The 18,493-nt window shown below is 32.2% G+C and overlaps 1 protein-coding gene across 1 annotated transcript; it reads left to right on the forward strand.

Moving 5' to 3' along the window:
- Positions 1 to 5,209: 5,209 nt before the first annotated feature.
- On the forward strand, positions 5,210 to 18,219 carry LOC139500160 (serine/threonine-protein phosphatase 6 regulatory ankyrin repeat subunit B-like). Its single transcript, XM_071288899.1, has 4 exons — positions 5,210 to 5,432; positions 5,744 to 5,964; positions 12,759 to 12,930; positions 14,774 to 18,219. Exons 1-4 carry the CDS (start codon positions 5,210 to 5,212, stop codon positions 18,217 to 18,219), a joined length of 4,062 nt encoding a protein of 1,353 aa, XP_071145000.1.
- Positions 18,220 to 18,493: the final 274 nt, after the last annotated feature.

The following is an 18,493-nucleotide window of genomic DNA, read 5'->3' on the forward strand; positions in this document are numbered from 1 at the left end:
TATTGGTATTATAAAATATTAGCTGTCCGACACATTATGAAGGCTTTTTGATCTCGTTTGCTGCGATCACTCTACAAACTCTTCCTATTGTGACTCACAACTGATATTTACATCGTCAACATACTGATTACCTGATAAAAGGTACTTACAAAAGTTCTTATGCCAAAAACCTTACTAAAAGAAGAAGATAAAGTAGGATTGCTAATTATTCAAATATCCTCCAGAAACCGAATTTTGTAGATTTAGGCCTTCAATAGTCAGAACAATGCATCCTGTATATAGTAAGCGACAGTAAGCACCAGCGTGACAAAATGTTAAATCATTCAAACGAGAAACCAAATGTCTCAAGTGAAAAAAACAAAAGCACAGATGCTATAAACTGCAACCAACGACAAACACTGCATAACTGCATACAAGTGAGGGGTTTAGTTAGCCATAAAACCAGATCTAATCAACCATTTTTTACATAATTAAATGCCTGTTCCAAGTCAGGAATATGACAGTTGTTTTCCATTTGTATGATGTGTTTGAGCTTTTGATTTTGCCATCTGATTAGGAACTTTCCGTTTTTTAATTTTATTCGAAGTTCAGTATGTTTGTGATTTTACTTTTTACAGGCTCCTTGCTATCATTTTTCTGCTCTGGATGGTGCATTTTTTTATTATTATTTTATGTTATACATACAAATAGTTATAAAATGAATGAACCAGTTACTCTTTTATATGATTTTGTCTTTGTAAATAAAATATTAAATATGTTTTTTTTAAATTGTTATGTTTCAATTTATATTGAAAACTGCAATTTACATGTATATTGAAAACTGAAATAAGATTAGACATATGAACTTACAGGAATAACGACGTCTTAAAGATATCTAGATTTTATACATATTTTATTCATTAAGATATGAAAAGGATTGAGCAACAGGCACAGCCTATAAAAGCTCTCTCCATATTACATGTTCAAGGTATAATTCAATTATAACAACTGTTTTTAAAATAATGCAATATAGTGGAACATGCATACTACTTATGAGCACACACGAGCAAATATATGTTTACAGTGTTACTTACTAAATGCAAAGTATATTTAAGTATATAAGCAATTACTCATCATGTATTTAAGAACCTTGCAAACATATAAAACTTTTCCAGTCCACTTCTAAATATACCCAAACTTGGGGATTTTTGTAAACTCAAAGGAAGACTATTCCAAAGTCTTAAAGTGGAAGGAATGAAACTATTAAAATAAGAGCTAGTTCTAGCAAGAGGCGGATGAAAAGTGTTATTTTCATTCCTCAAAGTATAAGGGGTTTGTCTGGGAAGATATGACTGGACTAACTCATATAAGTATGCAGGTGTCATCCCATTTAATATTTTATAGAATAGTATAATCTTATGTGTATTACGTCTATTCTCCAGAGTTTCAAAACCTAATTCAATATAAAGTTTTTGTCTGGAGGAATTACGTCGTAAACCTGTAATAATTCTAGCGGCTTCTATCTGAATATTTTCAGGAAGCTTAGACTTGTGCTGGGAGCAATTGCCCCATACAACATCACCATACTCTAATCTAGGTCTAATAAAAGCATAATAAATACGTATAAGTGAACTCCTATCTAATAAATGTTTAACTTGACGAAGCACAGATAGACGAGAGCATGCTTTTTGTATAGATAATATCAATATGTGAGTTCCATGAAGCTGATGACTGAAATGTTATTCCAAGATGACAGTGAATATTTATTTTCTCAACCTCTTCCCCATTTATCCCAAAAGAAATACAAGTGGGTGTTCCCTTTCCCTTCTAGTAAATACAATAATTTTTAGTTTTCTTAAGTTAAATTGAACAGCCCAGGATTTTGCCCAATTTGAGGTAACATCCAAGTCATCAGTCAAAGCAGCAGATGCTACAGCAGGATCATCATCTACTATAACAAATAAATAAATGTCATCTGCAAAAAGTCTAATATTATTAGAAATGTCATATACTATATCATTTATATAAATGAGAAACAGAAAGGGTTCTAAAACTGATCCCTGAGAACACCTGCATGTATACTTCTTAGAGTTGACGAAAAACCTTCTGAAACGACCTTTTGTTGACGATCTGAAAGATAACTTTCTATCCAAGATAAGAGCTGATCATTTATGCCAGATTGTTTAAGTTTAAATAAGAGTCCTTAATGCCAAACTTTATCGAAAGCTCTAGATACATCACAAAATACAAACCTTACATCCCTCCCACTATCCATTTTACTAATAATTTTATGATATATTTCAATTAACTGATTAACAGTAGAGTCACCTGGCTGGAATCCAGATTGAAACTTTGACAAAAGGTTATTACTTCTCATATAATTATACAAATGTTTAAATAGAACTGTTTCCATAATCTTACAAACAATACTAGTAGCAGATATTGGACGATAGTTTAGAGCTTAATGTGGACTACCTTTTCCTTTAGAAATAGGATTAACATGTGTAATTTTAAATAACAGAAGAACCCCTGTTTAACTGATAGAGACATATTAACTAACTTACCATTAGAAATAAAGCTAGCAGCCTCTTTTAAAATTCTAGGGCTGATACCGTCAGGTCCAGCTGGTTTGTTAACATTCAAGATTTTTTAACTGATCTAAAATTTCTTTCTCAGTGATGACAAATTTATTTAAATGACATGGAGGAGGCTCATTATTATCAGGAATTTCTGGTTCTGTATCAATATTAGCTATATTAGCAAAATGATTGTTCAGGATCTCTGATTTGTCCAATGGATGAATAAAAATTTGGCCATCATGTTCCAAAAAAAGGAGGGGGGGATCTCTTTTTTTAGTAAAATTTGATACAGACTTGGCAGTGCGCCACCATTTACCAGGAGGAATATTTTTGTCAATAAGTTGAGATGTCAGTTTGCACTTATAATCTTCTTTTGCCTTTCTAACTAAGCTGATAATTTCATTACGAATTTCTCTAAATTTTGTCCAGTGATCTGGATTATTTGAAGTTTTCGCTTTGTGGTGAATTCTATTACGATGTCTTATCTTGTTTCGTATAAAGTTGTTCATAAAAGGTTTATCATTTGGTCTTATTGTAATAGTTTTAGTAGGTATATATCTATTTACAGTACTTTCGAATGTTCTGAAAAAGTTCATGTAAACATCATTTATATTATTTGAATTAAAAACAACATCATCCAAGTGAGTATCGTTCAACTGTTTTTTAAGACCTTCATAATCTGCACGCTTAAAATCACAAATTTGTCTTTTAAACGAGTGTTGTTTAAAAGTTTTAAATGAAATTTCGACTGCAAAAGGAGAATGAGAACTGCATATCGGTGTAAGAACAGTTACTGATTTAATTAAGTTCTTGCGATTAGTCAAACATAAATCAATACAAGTTCTAGTTTGGGATGTAAAGTTGGTAGGCTCCCAAAAAATATTTTCTAAGTTCAAACGGTTAAGTAACGTTAAAAGAGTTACTTGTGTTTGACATCATATCACAATTGAAATCACCACAAAGGAAAATTATCAAATTACAATCAAGTGCTTTATCTACTGACTCATTAAATAAGTCCCATATATTAGAATTTGAGTTTGGAGGTCGGTATAAAACACCAACTAAATTTTTTTCATTTCTATAATTCCTCACTTCAACCCAAAGCAACTCAAGATTGTTTACAGATATGTCATTCTGTATAATAAAATGTAGACTATTTTTCACATAAATGGCCACACCTCCACCATGTCTATTTCTATCTAACCTAATAGGCTTATAAAACCCATTTAATTTAATTTGGTCATCGGTAATTGACTTGTCAAGATGAGATTCTGATATACAAATAATGTCATACTCATGTAGCTCATTGTTAATGAGATCTAACTTAAGAAGTAAACTACACACATTATTGTGTACTATTTTCAAATTCTGTTTGTAACTCTGATCTGGACCTGGATTTGGCTCAATTCCAGCAACCAGTAACAAAAAACTGTATAATACTACTGAGGAAAAAAACGTTTTTTATGATTATAGGGAGGATTATGTTGTTATTAATATTAATAATATCTAGCCTCTATCGCCACAACAAATATAATGAAATTTATACAAACAGATTTCCATGCAGACATATTGTTATTCTGGAACATAACTGTATGTACATATGTAACTATGTGAAAAACATCAATTTTTATTAATATTATTATGCTGATCAAGTTTTTTTCGATCACGTGTCAATTTAATAAGTCTCTACTGAAACACATAAACATAACAACTAAACAAATTTACAAATGACGTGACTAATTTAATGTATGCACATGATACGCAACATATATTTTCAGAGGCACTTAAATGATGGATTTCATATTTTGAAGAAATAATTTAAGGACCGGTTTGACAAGATGTTTTAAAAAAAAAAATTTGCAGTTATCTAGGTATTGTAGTAAAAAAGTAAAATAACAATAAAAGTTCCGAACTCCAAGCGGAATTCAAAAACGGAAAGTTCTTTATAAAATGGTAAAATCAAAAGTCTAACGAATGGAAAATCATAGTCACAATTCTAACTTGGTACAGGCATGTCGTTATGTAGAAAATATTGTACTTAACATGTTTATGAATAGGAAAACCTCTCACTTGCATGCCATTAATTGAAATCATAATCTTATCGTATGTCGAACGATTGGCAATGAATATTATCGAATATGCTTGTACTCTTTTTTTAAATCTTGGTAAAACTTTTCTATTTAGAATGGATGCACATCCTCTGTTTTTATGATTAATACATTGTTCAGCCATATCTTTTGAGTTTACAAAATGTGTAGTGAGCAGGCATTTATTGATTACTTGTGCATACACCCGATTGCTTTTTTCAAATCATTTTTTTGGTAGTTTTCCCATTTAAATTGAGCCAAAAGTTTGAGCAGAAAAATACTGAACTGACCTTCATAAAAAATTCGTGTCTGTTATGTACAGTCGAAGATTGAGCAGTTCGGTTTAAGAGGTGAGACGCCAGCTACATTTTCATTATTTCGTCAGCAAACATCCTCGAGCAAAGGATTGAATGTTTAAAATATCAGAGTGCACTTTCCCCTTCACCAAACTAGAAATATACAGAATGTTTTCTTTGTTAAATTTAATTCTAATACTGATACAAAGTTCTACAAGCAAACAAATTACAATATATGTACCATGTAAGTACTAATCAATATTTCAGAATGGCGTCAGCAATACCAGTACTTTCAAAAGAGGAATCCAATTTTCTTAGAGTCGCTAACTTACTAATAAAACTTTCTCCTACGGCTGTTAGAATCTTGTTCGATAGAGAGTTTAATCCCGGTGGATTGAAATCAATCTTTTCAAAGAACTGGACGACACTTGATAAGCTGAAAAAGAAACATGTCCTTACTCAGACGCAATGGAGTTTATTGTTTCCTTCAGGTAAATATATTTAATGTTTATGTGCACTCGTTCATAATCCTATTTCATGATCAGTACTAATTCAACAACAAAACATCGGATATATACGGGTAATGATTTTGATAAATAAATACTAAGGACAAATAACATTCGAAAGAAATATTCTGTTTGAATCAAAATGGAAAGTTCATGTTTTATTAAATAAATGTAGATGACGACAACTAAATTAATACAACAGATATTAATCTGTACAACGCGTTGTAATGAATTTTATTTGCTAGGCTTACATCATATGTGCGCAAAAGTCCGTACCTAATAAATTTAATTTTTAGGTTCCGATCCTAAATCAAATAACTTCGACCTAACTTTGATGGTTTGTCTTCTCCGAAACCTGACTACGATAACTATTCAGGACCATATACCACGACCATCTGATATGAGTGAAGGAGCTGCTGTATCTAGAATCAAGTTTTACAGGAATCAAATTGCGCATTCCGACTCGGGTACCATGTCTGATGCAGACTTCAATGCAACATTTGCTGCAGTTTCTAAGGTAAGATACTATACTTCCTAATAAAAAAATAACTTAAAACAAATGGCTCTCTATTAAATAACAAAGGAAGAATACTTTCATTGCTGTTCTTCATCTGAACGTCATAGTGAAGCCTTCAACACAGAGTAAAGAAAACGCACATCACTGCAAGTGTAAGACGGCCCATAGCAACAGCCTGAGCGGAATTCTTTGTGAAAATAATTCAGATAGACTTTGTAAGGTGTAAAACGACTGAATCGAACCCAGTCAAAAATGAACATATTTTGAAAGTAGTTTATATTTAAAACAAAATAGTTCCTACGTATAGGTTCAAATTTAAAACTATGTAGAATATATATTAATAATAAAAATCATTCTTAATAATTAAACACCGTGGTTGCTGGTGGACGTTTCGTCCCCGAGGGTATCACCAGCCCAGTAGCCAACACTTCGGTGTTGACATGAATATCAATAATGTGGTCATTTTTATAAATTTCCTGTTTACGAAACTCTGAATTTTTCGAAAAACTAAGGATTTCTTATCCCAGGCATAGATTACCTTAGATGCATTTGGCACAACTTTTTGGAATTTTGGATCCTCAATGCTCTTCAACTTTGTACTTGTTTGGCTTTATAAATATTTTGATATGAGCGTCACTGATGAGTCTTATGTAGACGAAACGCGCGTCTGGCGTACTAAATTATAATCCTGGTACCTTTGATAACTATTTACACCACTGGGTCGATGCCACTGCTGGTGGACGTTTCGTCCCCGAGGGTATCACCAGCCCAGTAGCCAACACTTCGGTGTTGACATGAATATCAATAATGTGGTCATTTTTATAAATTTCCTATTTACGAAACTTTGAATTTTTCGAAAAACTAAGGATTTTCTTATCCCAGGCATAGATTACCTTAGATGTATTTGGCACAACTTTTTGGAATTTTGGATCCTCAATGCTCTTCAACTTTGTACTTGTTTGGCTTTATAAATATTTTGATATGAGCGTCACTGATGAGTCTTATGTAGACGAAACGCGCGTCTGGCGTACTAAATTATAATCCTGGTACCTTTGATAACTATTTACACCACTGGGTCGATGCCATTGCTGGTGGACGTTTCGTCCCCGATGGTATCACCAGCCCAGTAGCCAACACTTCGGTGTTGACATGAATATCAATAATGTGGTCATTTTTATAAATTTCCTGTTTACGAAACTTTGAATTTTTCGAAAAACTAAGGATTTTCTTATCCCAGGCATAGATTACCGTAGATGCATTTGGCACAACTTTTTGGAATTTTGGATCCTCAATGCTCTTCAACTTTGTACTTGTTTGGCTTTTTAAATGTTTTGATATGAGCGTCACTGATGAGTCTTATGTAGACGAAACGCGCGTCTGGCGTACTAAATTATGATCCTGGTACCTTTGATAACTATTTACCTTTCTATAGAATAGTTTTATGCCATGACTTACATGTCCTCGTCTTTCCACAAACACTACGATTAGGATCACTTTTAATGATGGCACATTTTTCTCAATTTTGAAATTGATATAAAATGAAAAACTAGCAGTATAATATATTTACTTACCTGAACTAAACCGGGGTGCGTTATTCAGTACGTTGGTGAAACTTGACGCTATTTATCTAAATGCACGCAATTGTGGTATAGTTTTAAAAGACCCCCTTAATTTTTTTAAACATCATAAGAAGAACAATTTTCCCATTATATTTTTAACATTTTGACAGTTAGAAGTAGTAAATTATAAGCAGTCTGGGGAATCTCATTCAAAATGTTTAAGATCACGGAAAATAATTCAATAAAATTGTACTAAAAAATACAGACAGTCTATTATATCGGTTTTAATGATAATATCATGGCAAATGGTGATATATCAAAAACCCATTGTGTTAACATTTTGTATATAGTTTCTTTTGGGCGTACAATAAATTGCATACCAGAAAATTTCGTATCAACAAAACAAATGTTTCGGACTTAATTCATATTTTAAAAAATTCGACAGACATTATCTAATAATCAAGCAACACAATTCCATATACATATAGCAGTCCTCATTATGAAATCGTCCAAATTACAATTGCATATTGTTTAATGTCGTTTGTTTTTACTTTTTCCAATCATGGATTGCCCAAAGATTATTAAAACATTTCATCAACATCAAATATTAAAATCAATAAAGTTTTGATTTTGTCAAAAATTGACCGTTTTTTTAATAATCAATCCGTTATAAAACAAATTCCTGACTATTTTGATAATACTGAGCTCATTTTTTTTGTTATGCAAACAAAAAATCTACCCGGAAATATGCGTTTGATATAACGAAATTTGTAAAGATTTAAACATCAGTGTCAATACACCTACGTCATGAAATTGTAGAAATTTCAAATGCATTTTTGGCTCTATTTTCAATGTTATAAAAAGAAATCTAAACATCACTTGCAATCATTCCTCGTTCAAGGACCTAAATATTGAACCCTGTCAATTATTAATTGGAATGAGTGTCTAAGCATCACCGACGACTCACTCCATACTTGCTGCATGCAATAATTAAAACGAGAAAAATCTGACGAAAAATACTTAGATTCTTTTTAAAATCATAATGAACATATTTTAAAGAACAGTTTTATCCTGAAAAATAACCATAATAGCCCTATTTCTATTAGAAATTCGAAATTCGTAAATGTCCAAGCTAATAAGACTGCAATGATATTATGTTATTTGACGATTATTTTATATTGAGGTTCTGCAAAAGGATATCACGGGTCCACCACATTCCAACTGACTCCATTTTCGGAAAATGACATCTGTAACAATCATAATCTCCCTTCAGGAGCACCTGAAATCACCCCAAGTTTTAGTGGGGTTAGTGTTGTTTAGTCTTTAGGTTTCTATGCTGTGTCTTCTGTACTTTTATTTGTCTGTTTATCTTTTTATTTTGAGCCATGACGTTGTCAGTTTATTTTCTTTCTATCTATGAGCTTGACTCTCCCTTTGGTATCTTTCGTACCTATTTCATAAACTATTATCTTTCTCGTTGTTAGCAAATTCGATTAACACGAAAGTACCAAGTATTTACTGGCTTCCGAAGCTGCATAAATATAGATTTATTTTATAATCCATTGTTCGACTACTCAGCTGTCTATTCAAAAACCTGATAATACATTGTTCAAATAATGCCTCTTAAAAAATAGTTGAATTATTACTTCATTTTGTACTTTTGGAGTGTAAAAAAACGTTGGAAGAACTTGATCAATTGCATTCTCATATTTGAGATTTCAAATCTGTTAACCGTTTTAATTGTTCTACCCTATATACTAGAAATATTCTATACAAAGCACAAACAATGTCGTTTGTCACCACAAAAGCTTAAATAACCTTCAAAGAGACTTTTTCAGAAGGGATATAGTTACGATACTGTTGTCAGGTCGTTAAAGATGAATTTAAAAAAAAAAATATATGTATTCATACATAGGGTTTTTGCATGGGCATAAAACACATTTATTTTAAAACCAGTTGTTGACATTATACATGTTTTATTCTTCTCGTATATTTTATGATGGTATAATGTTAAACTCCTAATGGGAGGTGCTGTTATTCATTTTCTTATATGAAGACACAAAACATTAATATCTCAATCCGTTTAATTACGTTTAATTGGGGTCATGTCAGTAACTGCTTGTAGTTCTTTGTTGATTTATGTATCACTAGTACACAGTTTTGTTTATGGGCCAGCTGAGACCTATTATGGACGTGGGATTATGTTGAAGACCCTTTGGTGGTCTTAGGATGTTTAATGCTCTTTGGTCGGGTTGTTGTTTGTATAACATATTTCACGTTTCCATTCTCAATTTTATTTACTAATTAAAATATCAAATGAAAGGTCATAGACTCGTGATCTTTGTAGAACACATATAGACTGATAGTTTTAAATTAAACACAAATGTATGAATGAATTAAAAGATGGACGTCAAATAATCCCTGTTTCTCACGGACAAAGTTCCTGGTTTGATGTATCCCAAATTCCAATGACCAGTACGCTTTGGTGTATTATAACGGTATATTGAACACTCCACCATAAAATGTTGATAAGTGAAAACAGTACAGTATGTCATATTAATCGAAAGGCATATCAATATTCAAACAAAGCATACTATATATTTTATGAGAGTATAATACTAAACCACTAACGGGAGGGATTTTACTTGATATACATATGATGAAGACATAATTTTTCAATCAGTTTATTTGAGGTCTGGAGCTGGCATATCCATGTTAGTAACTCTGCTTGTAATCCCTTGTTAATTTATGTATCATTGTCATTATTTTTAGCTTCTTTTGTTACCTATTCTGACAACGGCCTCGGATTTCTTTTGAAATGACTTTAACTGTGCGTATTGTTGTGTGTTTGTTTTCCTACATTGTCTAGAGGTATTGGGTGAGGGTTGGGATAAAAAAAAACATGTTTAATCCCGTCTAATTGATGCGCCTGTCCCAAGTCAGGAGCACCTTGTCTTTGTTTGTCTTGTATGTTTTTTAATTTTATTTTGTGTATATTTGGGAGTTTAGTATGACATCCATTATCAATGAACTAGTATACATATTTGTTTAGGGGCCAGCTGAATCACGCCTCCGGGTCCAGGAGTTTCCCGCTGCATTGAAAAACTATTGGTGGTCTTTGGTTGTTGTTCGCTCTTTGGTCGAGTTGTTGTCTCATTAACACATTCCCCATTTCCATTTTGAATTTTAAATTCAGTACCGTTTAACATGTTTTGAAACAGAGTCTAATATTAGCAAACACCAGATACATACTACTCTTAAGTCATCAAAAATGAAAGAGAAAACGTAGATCAACTATTTGTCTTTGGAACGCTGACCAAATATTTAGTACAGTTATATAATCTATCATAAAACATATCGATAAAAATGAAGCATCGAAACAGTTACAGTTAACAAAACAAGTACTGATGTTACCCTTGGTATTAGACAAATCAACCAGCAAAACTACGTTAACGTACCCAGTAGAAAATAGAAAACAGTAGCTATATTACCAATGTCAATTGTATTCTGACTTGTGAAAAATTAAAGACTTTGTTTCCATTTTCAATTGTAAACGTCTATTTCGATGTAGCTACATTTCAGCTGTGCTTTTGAAAAGAGTATACTTTTTTTTTTACATAAATAAGGCCGTTGGTTTTCTCGTTTGAATTGTTTTACATTGTCTTATCGGGGCCTTTTATAGCTGACTATGCGGTGTGGGCTTTGCCCATTGTTGAAGGCCGTACGGTGACCTATAGTTGTTAATGTCTGTGTTATTTTGGTCTTTTGTGGATAGTTGCCTCATTGGCAATCATACCACATCTTCTTTTATATATATATATCCTAGTTAAAACGTTAGATTACAACTAAAATGTCCTATCATTATTATCTGAATAAACGGTTGCTGCTTACAATGAAGCTTGTGCCTGAGTCCCAAACGGTAAAGTTTAAGTCATTTTTCTGAAAATATAATAAGGCAATCACAATTTTGATGAATATGACGGATTAGAGAAGACGAAACATATGTTTGAATTTTTCGTAGCCAAATGAATTTACAGGACCACCACGACGGGTGCCATTATTGGATCAGGTTCTGTTCTCCCTTCCGGGTCATTTGGAATCATCCTGGTTTAAGTCTGGTTTGTTGCTCAGTCCCTATTTTATTGTCTTATAATATGTTTTGTAGACTTTGATTGTTTTTGGTCGTTTTTCGAATTATGCCATTTTGTTTTCTATTACATAATGACTTATGAATTTTCCCTTGGTATTTTTTTTCCACCAATTGTTCTTCATGTATTAATGCTACGTAAATAAAGTGTTCCAAATTGTGCATTTGAGCGATTAAGGTTGTTTTCTTATACTTTCCTGAGTACAAAAAGAAATTTAACAATTAATCTTTCTTCCAGTGTTGACAATACAATCTTTCGTAGGCGCACGTGCATTCTCCTTAAAACAATAACTAGAAAGATTCAAAATAATACTATGTGATTCAAGATGAAATTAATTTTCTCAACGACGGTATAAAAACGTTTTTTATTTTACCTGCAATATCTTTCGTTCATTCTGCATGTTCTGTATCTCCTTATTAATTTCGTTTTCTTCAATTTTTTATGCATTTGTCGTATTGGATTTTTATTACAGATACCCTACTTGTGTGGTATTCGTTGTTATTCTGTGGTTACGGTGGTACCTAACACTGCAGGGAGATAACTCTGTAAAATCAGCTATAAGTTTTATTTACATTACATTGTTAAAGGAATATTAAGCTTTTCACTGATCAAAATTAGTGTTTGTCAAACTGCTATATAACCAGTGTAATTTTTCTGATAAAACGGTTGGTTCAAATTTTTCGAAATTTTTATATTTTTGTCAAAGGGTCAAAGTTAATAACTTGTTAAAATTTTACGAAAATTAAACGAGCCAAATTTATTTTAGTGAAGGTGTTGGGTACCACCTTAACATGTCGAAATGTACTATTTTATGATTTATTTATATATTTCTCTGTCATGAGTGTTCTTGTTTTGATTTGCACTATATTCCTGTCATTTAATGTAGTCATTTTAGCGGTATATTTATCATTGCAACGCGGTATTCACAAACCCGGTTTAGCTTACCATTTTATTCTTCAAATGTCCTGTACCAAGTCAGGAATATGGTAGCGGTTATCAAATAGTTCGGTTATATATATGTTTCATTGTCGGTTGTTTTTGTTGCACTTTGATGTGTATTACCAGTGAATACAAATTTTGTTTTCAGGCTATAGAAATTCTCTGTCCAACGATGAAGGTAGATTGCAGCATATTGCAAAATGCTGACCTAGACTATTCATTTCATGACATCTATGTTGAATTTGTAAAAAAGGAAAAACAAATGGAAGAACTTACAGCTCAGATTGAAACGCTGAATTGTGAAAGACAGAATAGAGAATGTAAGTTTTCAAAGAGGATCATTCACATGAATTGTTACACAAAATGAAGTAATTATATATAACTATATTTCTATTTTGATAAATATATACACATATTATTATATATTCAAAATATCCACAATAAAAGTCCAATTGTTTCTGATATGTAACGAATAAATTGTGTCGAGCGGTGACAACATATTCAGAAAATAGTTTGCAAATTATCATACGGGTATCTGTTGATAACGTATATAGCTGTCTGAATTCTATAAACATCAGAATAAAGAAAAAGTCGACAGTCCTGATTATTTTTTAGAATCAATCAATTGATCACATTGTTGAGGACTTTCGAACAATTGCAATACATAAAAAGGCGGTACACATTTGACATCCATTACATTTTCAAATTGTTATCTTTTAAATATATCAATATTTACACTATATTTACTACTGCATTTATTTCACTTGACTGGGTGAAGTTTAAGTAGTTAGCTCATTACGACCAGTCCATCTATAGACAGAAGTTTTAGGATAAGCTCATCAATGAAGTGTCCAGTTATTCGTCCCATATCATATATTAATCAGTTGTTTTGTATAAGCGTTTGGTGACACTGATAAGTGATTATAATTCAAGTAGTATTATAATGGCAATCATCCTTATCACACACATCTTCAAATAGACTGTCATTATGCAAATTAAAACATAATATCCGCCTGATCTGTTGAAATAACATTGATAATAAGACATGTTTATGAGTGAAGCGACATTAGATTTATTCGCTTATTGCTAATTAGATCCTTCTTTGCTAAGCTCATCAAGTATTCAAATATATATTCATCATTGGCTTTCAATGTTTTGTTGTTTGAAAGTTTCGGATAAAGGTACAGAAAAAAGAGTGTTCTTAATTTATATAATACTTTGTCGTTTTTTTCGTTAATTTTCCATTATGGTATTATGGTTGGGACTTCAATAGCAAAATTATATTAATTGTGAGTTTGACTATAGTCTCCGTCAGCTGAAATTCGTAGTGGTTATCGGTAATAATGATCTAAACTATCAACCACGTTCACTCGTGATAAAGTTTTTCACATTCCGTTCATGAATCGCCAAAAGAAAAACCACTACTGACCTACCTTTTAAGTGATTGAACTGTGATAATCCGGACCTTCCCATTTCCCAAGACGATTTAAATGATGTAATCAGCCATTGTTTTTACCGGAAATGTCCGTTGCGTTCTAGTTCAGAAAATTTTGCATAAAGCGCGGGAAACTGTATCACATCAATAAAAAGAATATTACAGGGAACTTCGAAATGACGAATTTCATATGTAAACAAAGGATCCTCATAGAATCAAAGATGGCGGAATTACAATGGAAAACATTCTTGAAAATGTGAGGGTCCGGATTATTACAGTGCGGTCATTTAAAAGGTAGGACAGTAGAGTTTATTCTTTTGTCGATTTATGAATGAATTGTGAAAAACTATATTTCGAGTAAACGCGATTGATAGTTTAGATTATTTTTACCAATAACCGCTACGAATTTCAGCTGACGGCGGTTATTATGTTTTATCAGTTGTTTCATTTACGTGTATGCGCTATTGGTCATTTTCAGGGATTGTAAAATAACCATTGGTCAATTAAGTTGAAGACAATGAATATTTCCTATAGATTGAAAAATGATGTGTTGGTGAAATACAAATCTCACCAAATTTGGGAATCGTAGTAAAAGACATAAACAATTATAGTTTTCCCTTTTTTACCGATTATTTCGCATATGGATAATAGATGTATTATAAAAATAAGGCATAATTTATTGAATAAGACTTCTAACTTACTAAGCAATTCGTACATAAATCTTGCAGCTATTCAAACCGAAGAATTATCTGAATGGAAAAAGAAACTGGAGAAGTTCTATGTGACCGAAGCTGCGACTAGATTGATTAAAGTGACGAAAGACAATCAATGCACTATTATAACAGGTACACCGGGATCTGGCAAATCATCCCTCGCTTATTATGTAGCCATACACATGCACGAAAAAGAAGGCTATACAGTTCTTCCTATTTGGTTACCATCAGAATTGATAAAAATGACAAATCCTAATATTAAACAACTATTTGTTTTTGATGATGTTTTTGGTAAATATTCTTTGAATGAATTCAACCTTAACTGCTGGGAATCTGAGACTAGGCACATTCAGATGTTATTGAAAAATGAAACCCTCAAAGTGATAGTGACATGCAGATCCTATTTGTATGAAAATGTTAGAGATAGCTTATCTTCTCAATCATTTAAGGAATTTAACTTGCAGTCAGGTAAAATGAATTTGTCCTTATCTGAAAGAAAAGAAATCAGTAAGTTGTATCTTACTGATGATGTTGTTGGCCAACTAAATGATGACGTCATAATGATGTACTGCTTTTTTCCTTTACTGTGTGTTATGTTTAAAGAAAATTTGATGGAGAATGTTGACTTTTTCAAAAACCCAAATCAGTTTATAAAAAACGAAATTGACAACTTTAAAAGTAGAAAGGACGTATCGTTTATAGCTTTAGCATTGTTGGTTTTATCTAATAACTCGATAGAGAAAGGAGGTCTTCAAATTGGAAAAGATAAATACGATAAAATATTACAAGATTTATTTGATGAAATGGATACCAGAAAGTCTCTTTCTAAAACTTCAATTTTGTCAAATTTGAAAAATTTAAAAAACACGTATCTTACAGAAACAGAATCTATATTCTGTACAAAACATGATAAAATTTTTGACATTATTTGTCGTAATGTTGGATACTTTATAATTCCTTGTATTTTAATTCACGGAGAATCGTCTTTCATAAGTAGTAGGTGTCAATTAACCTCTCTAAATGAACAACATGATGACTGTACCATAATGATTACCGATGAATTAGAAACAATGTATTTCGAACGTATAATGAAAGACATTGAAGATGGAAAAAACTGGGAGGTTTTTGCTAGCAATCAAATGAAATTTGAAACCTATAGAAATGATTTGATGGGATACTTAGAAAAGATGAGTCCAAAATTTACTTCGTCGATAAATGATTTCTCAACTCCATTACATGTCACTGCTGCCAAAGGTTATTATAATGTTTCAAAATATTTACTAAGAAAGAACAGAGAACATATAAGTTCCGTCGATAATTTCAAAAGATCACCTTTACACAAAGCCTCAATAAACGGACATCATGAAATTGCAGACTTATTTCTTTACAGTGGTGCTGAAATTAATCAAATTGACATTTTTGGATATACCCCTCTGCTTGCAAGTTGTTACAAGGGATATTTCAAAACTACTCAGGTACTGTTAAAATATCATGCAAATATAAACATGTGTGGCAAAGATGGTTGGTATCCACTGCATCTGGCAGCAGATAATGGAAATACTGACCACATCAAACTTTTAATCAATCATAAGGCAAAAGTGAACAAGCAAATGAATAACGGCATGACACCATTGTTCCTAACTTGTTGTGGTGGCCATTTAATGGCAGCGAACTTATTAATTGAGAACAAAGCTAATGTTAATAAATGTGATAAGGAAGGACGGTCTTCTTTTCATGTAGCTTGCCAACTTGGGTTTTATGACATAGTTAAAGTTCTGATTGTGAATGGTGCAGACGTAAATAAATTGACCACATCTGGACAAACACCACTGCATAATGCTTGTAGAAATAATCATATTAATATAGCAAAAGTTTTACTCGCGCATGGTGCAGTAATAAATCAGGGTGATGAGGATGAAGAAACGCCATTACATATGGTTTGTCAGAGTGGTAATAAAGAAATAGTAGAATTATTGTGCAAACTCGGGGCTTCAACAAATCAACGCAGTAAACATGGCTTTACTCCACTACATTGTTTTTGTGATCGGGATTATGACAAAAACAATGACCAAACTATCACAAGGAGTGCATTCCTTTACAACGTTAATGACAGTGGAGATATGCATTTAATTCCGGCGCACGATAGCGACAAAGATATTATAAAACAACTTATCAAACATGGTGCAGATGTAAATGCGCCTTCGAATGATGGAATGACGCCTATTTTTATGGCTTGTAAACAAATAAATGTAGAAGCAGTTAAATGGTTGCTTCATAACGAAGCGGACGCAAACAAGTTTGACAACAATGGTTGGAGTCCATTACACATTGCATCTAGTGAAGGGAATGAAGATATAGTAAATATATTATTGAAACATGGTGTTAATATTGATCATTGTAGTGAAAAAGGTTTCACCTCTTTACATTTAGTTTGTTCATATCGTATTAAAAATATAGCAGAAATTTTAATCAAAAACGGAGCAGCAGTAAATAAAGTTGACGAGACTGGAAACACAGCATTACTTTTAGCTTGTAACAAAAGTTACAATGAAATAGCTGAGTTATTACTCGAAAATGGTGCAGACGTAAATAGTCCTAATATTCAGGGTCGAGCTTCATTATACAGTGCCGCTAAAACCGGAAATACAGATCTCATTAAAATGTTAATGATACATGATGCAGACGTAAACTTCCAAACGAAGACTGGAATGTCACCGATTTATAAAGCTTGTATGAATAATCGTTTAGAAGCCGTTAAAATGTTGTGTAGTTATAAAGCTGACATTAACAAATGTGAGAAAAGTGGATGGAGTCCATTACATATTGCTTCTTATTTCAACCATAAGGAAATAGTCAGTTATATATGTGAACAAAGTGATGCAGTTATAAACCGTACAAATAAAGAAGGCCAATCGCCATTGCATTTTGCTTGTAAAAATGACAATGAAGAGTTAGTTAAATTGTTACTTAAGCATGGTTTATCTATTTATCATTGTGATGAACGTGGCTTTACTTCTTTTCATACAGCGTGTTACAAAGGCGCTAGAAATATAGCAGAGCTGTTAATTGAGATGGGTGTAGCAATAAATCAAACCGATAATTCTGAGAGAACGCCATTATATATAGCCTGCCAAATCGGTTGTATAGATGTTATCAAATTGTTACTGAAACATGGAGCAGACGTCAAAAAGGCGGGTCAATTTGAATCTGAAGAAGGCTGGACACCTCTGCATGTTTCTGCGGCACTCGGTAATACAGATATTGCTAAATTGTTATTGCAAAATAAAGCAAACGTAAATGTAGACGATCGAAAAGGACATACACCTTTATACTACGCTTCTCAAAATAGTTGTTATGACATCGTTGATCTTCTTGAAAGCCATGGAGCAAGTACAAATAGTGTTCAAAAAATTTCCGAAATGAAAGGACCAAAAGGACGAAAACATTGTTTAATTCAATGAACACTTAAACAAAACAGAAATTGTAAGACTCTTGGTATATGCCTACTTGTATTATTCAATATATTTTAATTCGTAACTTTTTTAATACTAAGAATTGTTTACATGTTCTTAATAAATAATGGAAAGTAGGGAATAACTCAGCAACAATTTAAAACTCTTAATATTGTGTTACTCTAATTACCTATCTATTCATACAATATATTTCATAATTGCAGCGGATTGAAAGCTTTTAATTTATTTTTTTAAACCTTATAAACTCGAAGAAACATTGATA

The sequence above is a fragment of the Mytilus edulis genome, chromosome 13, assembly GCF_963676685.1.
Source record: "Mytilus edulis chromosome 13, xbMytEdul2.2, whole genome shotgun sequence".
NCBI classification, from domain to species: domain Eukaryota; kingdom Metazoa; phylum Mollusca; class Bivalvia; order Mytilida; family Mytilidae; genus Mytilus; species Mytilus edulis.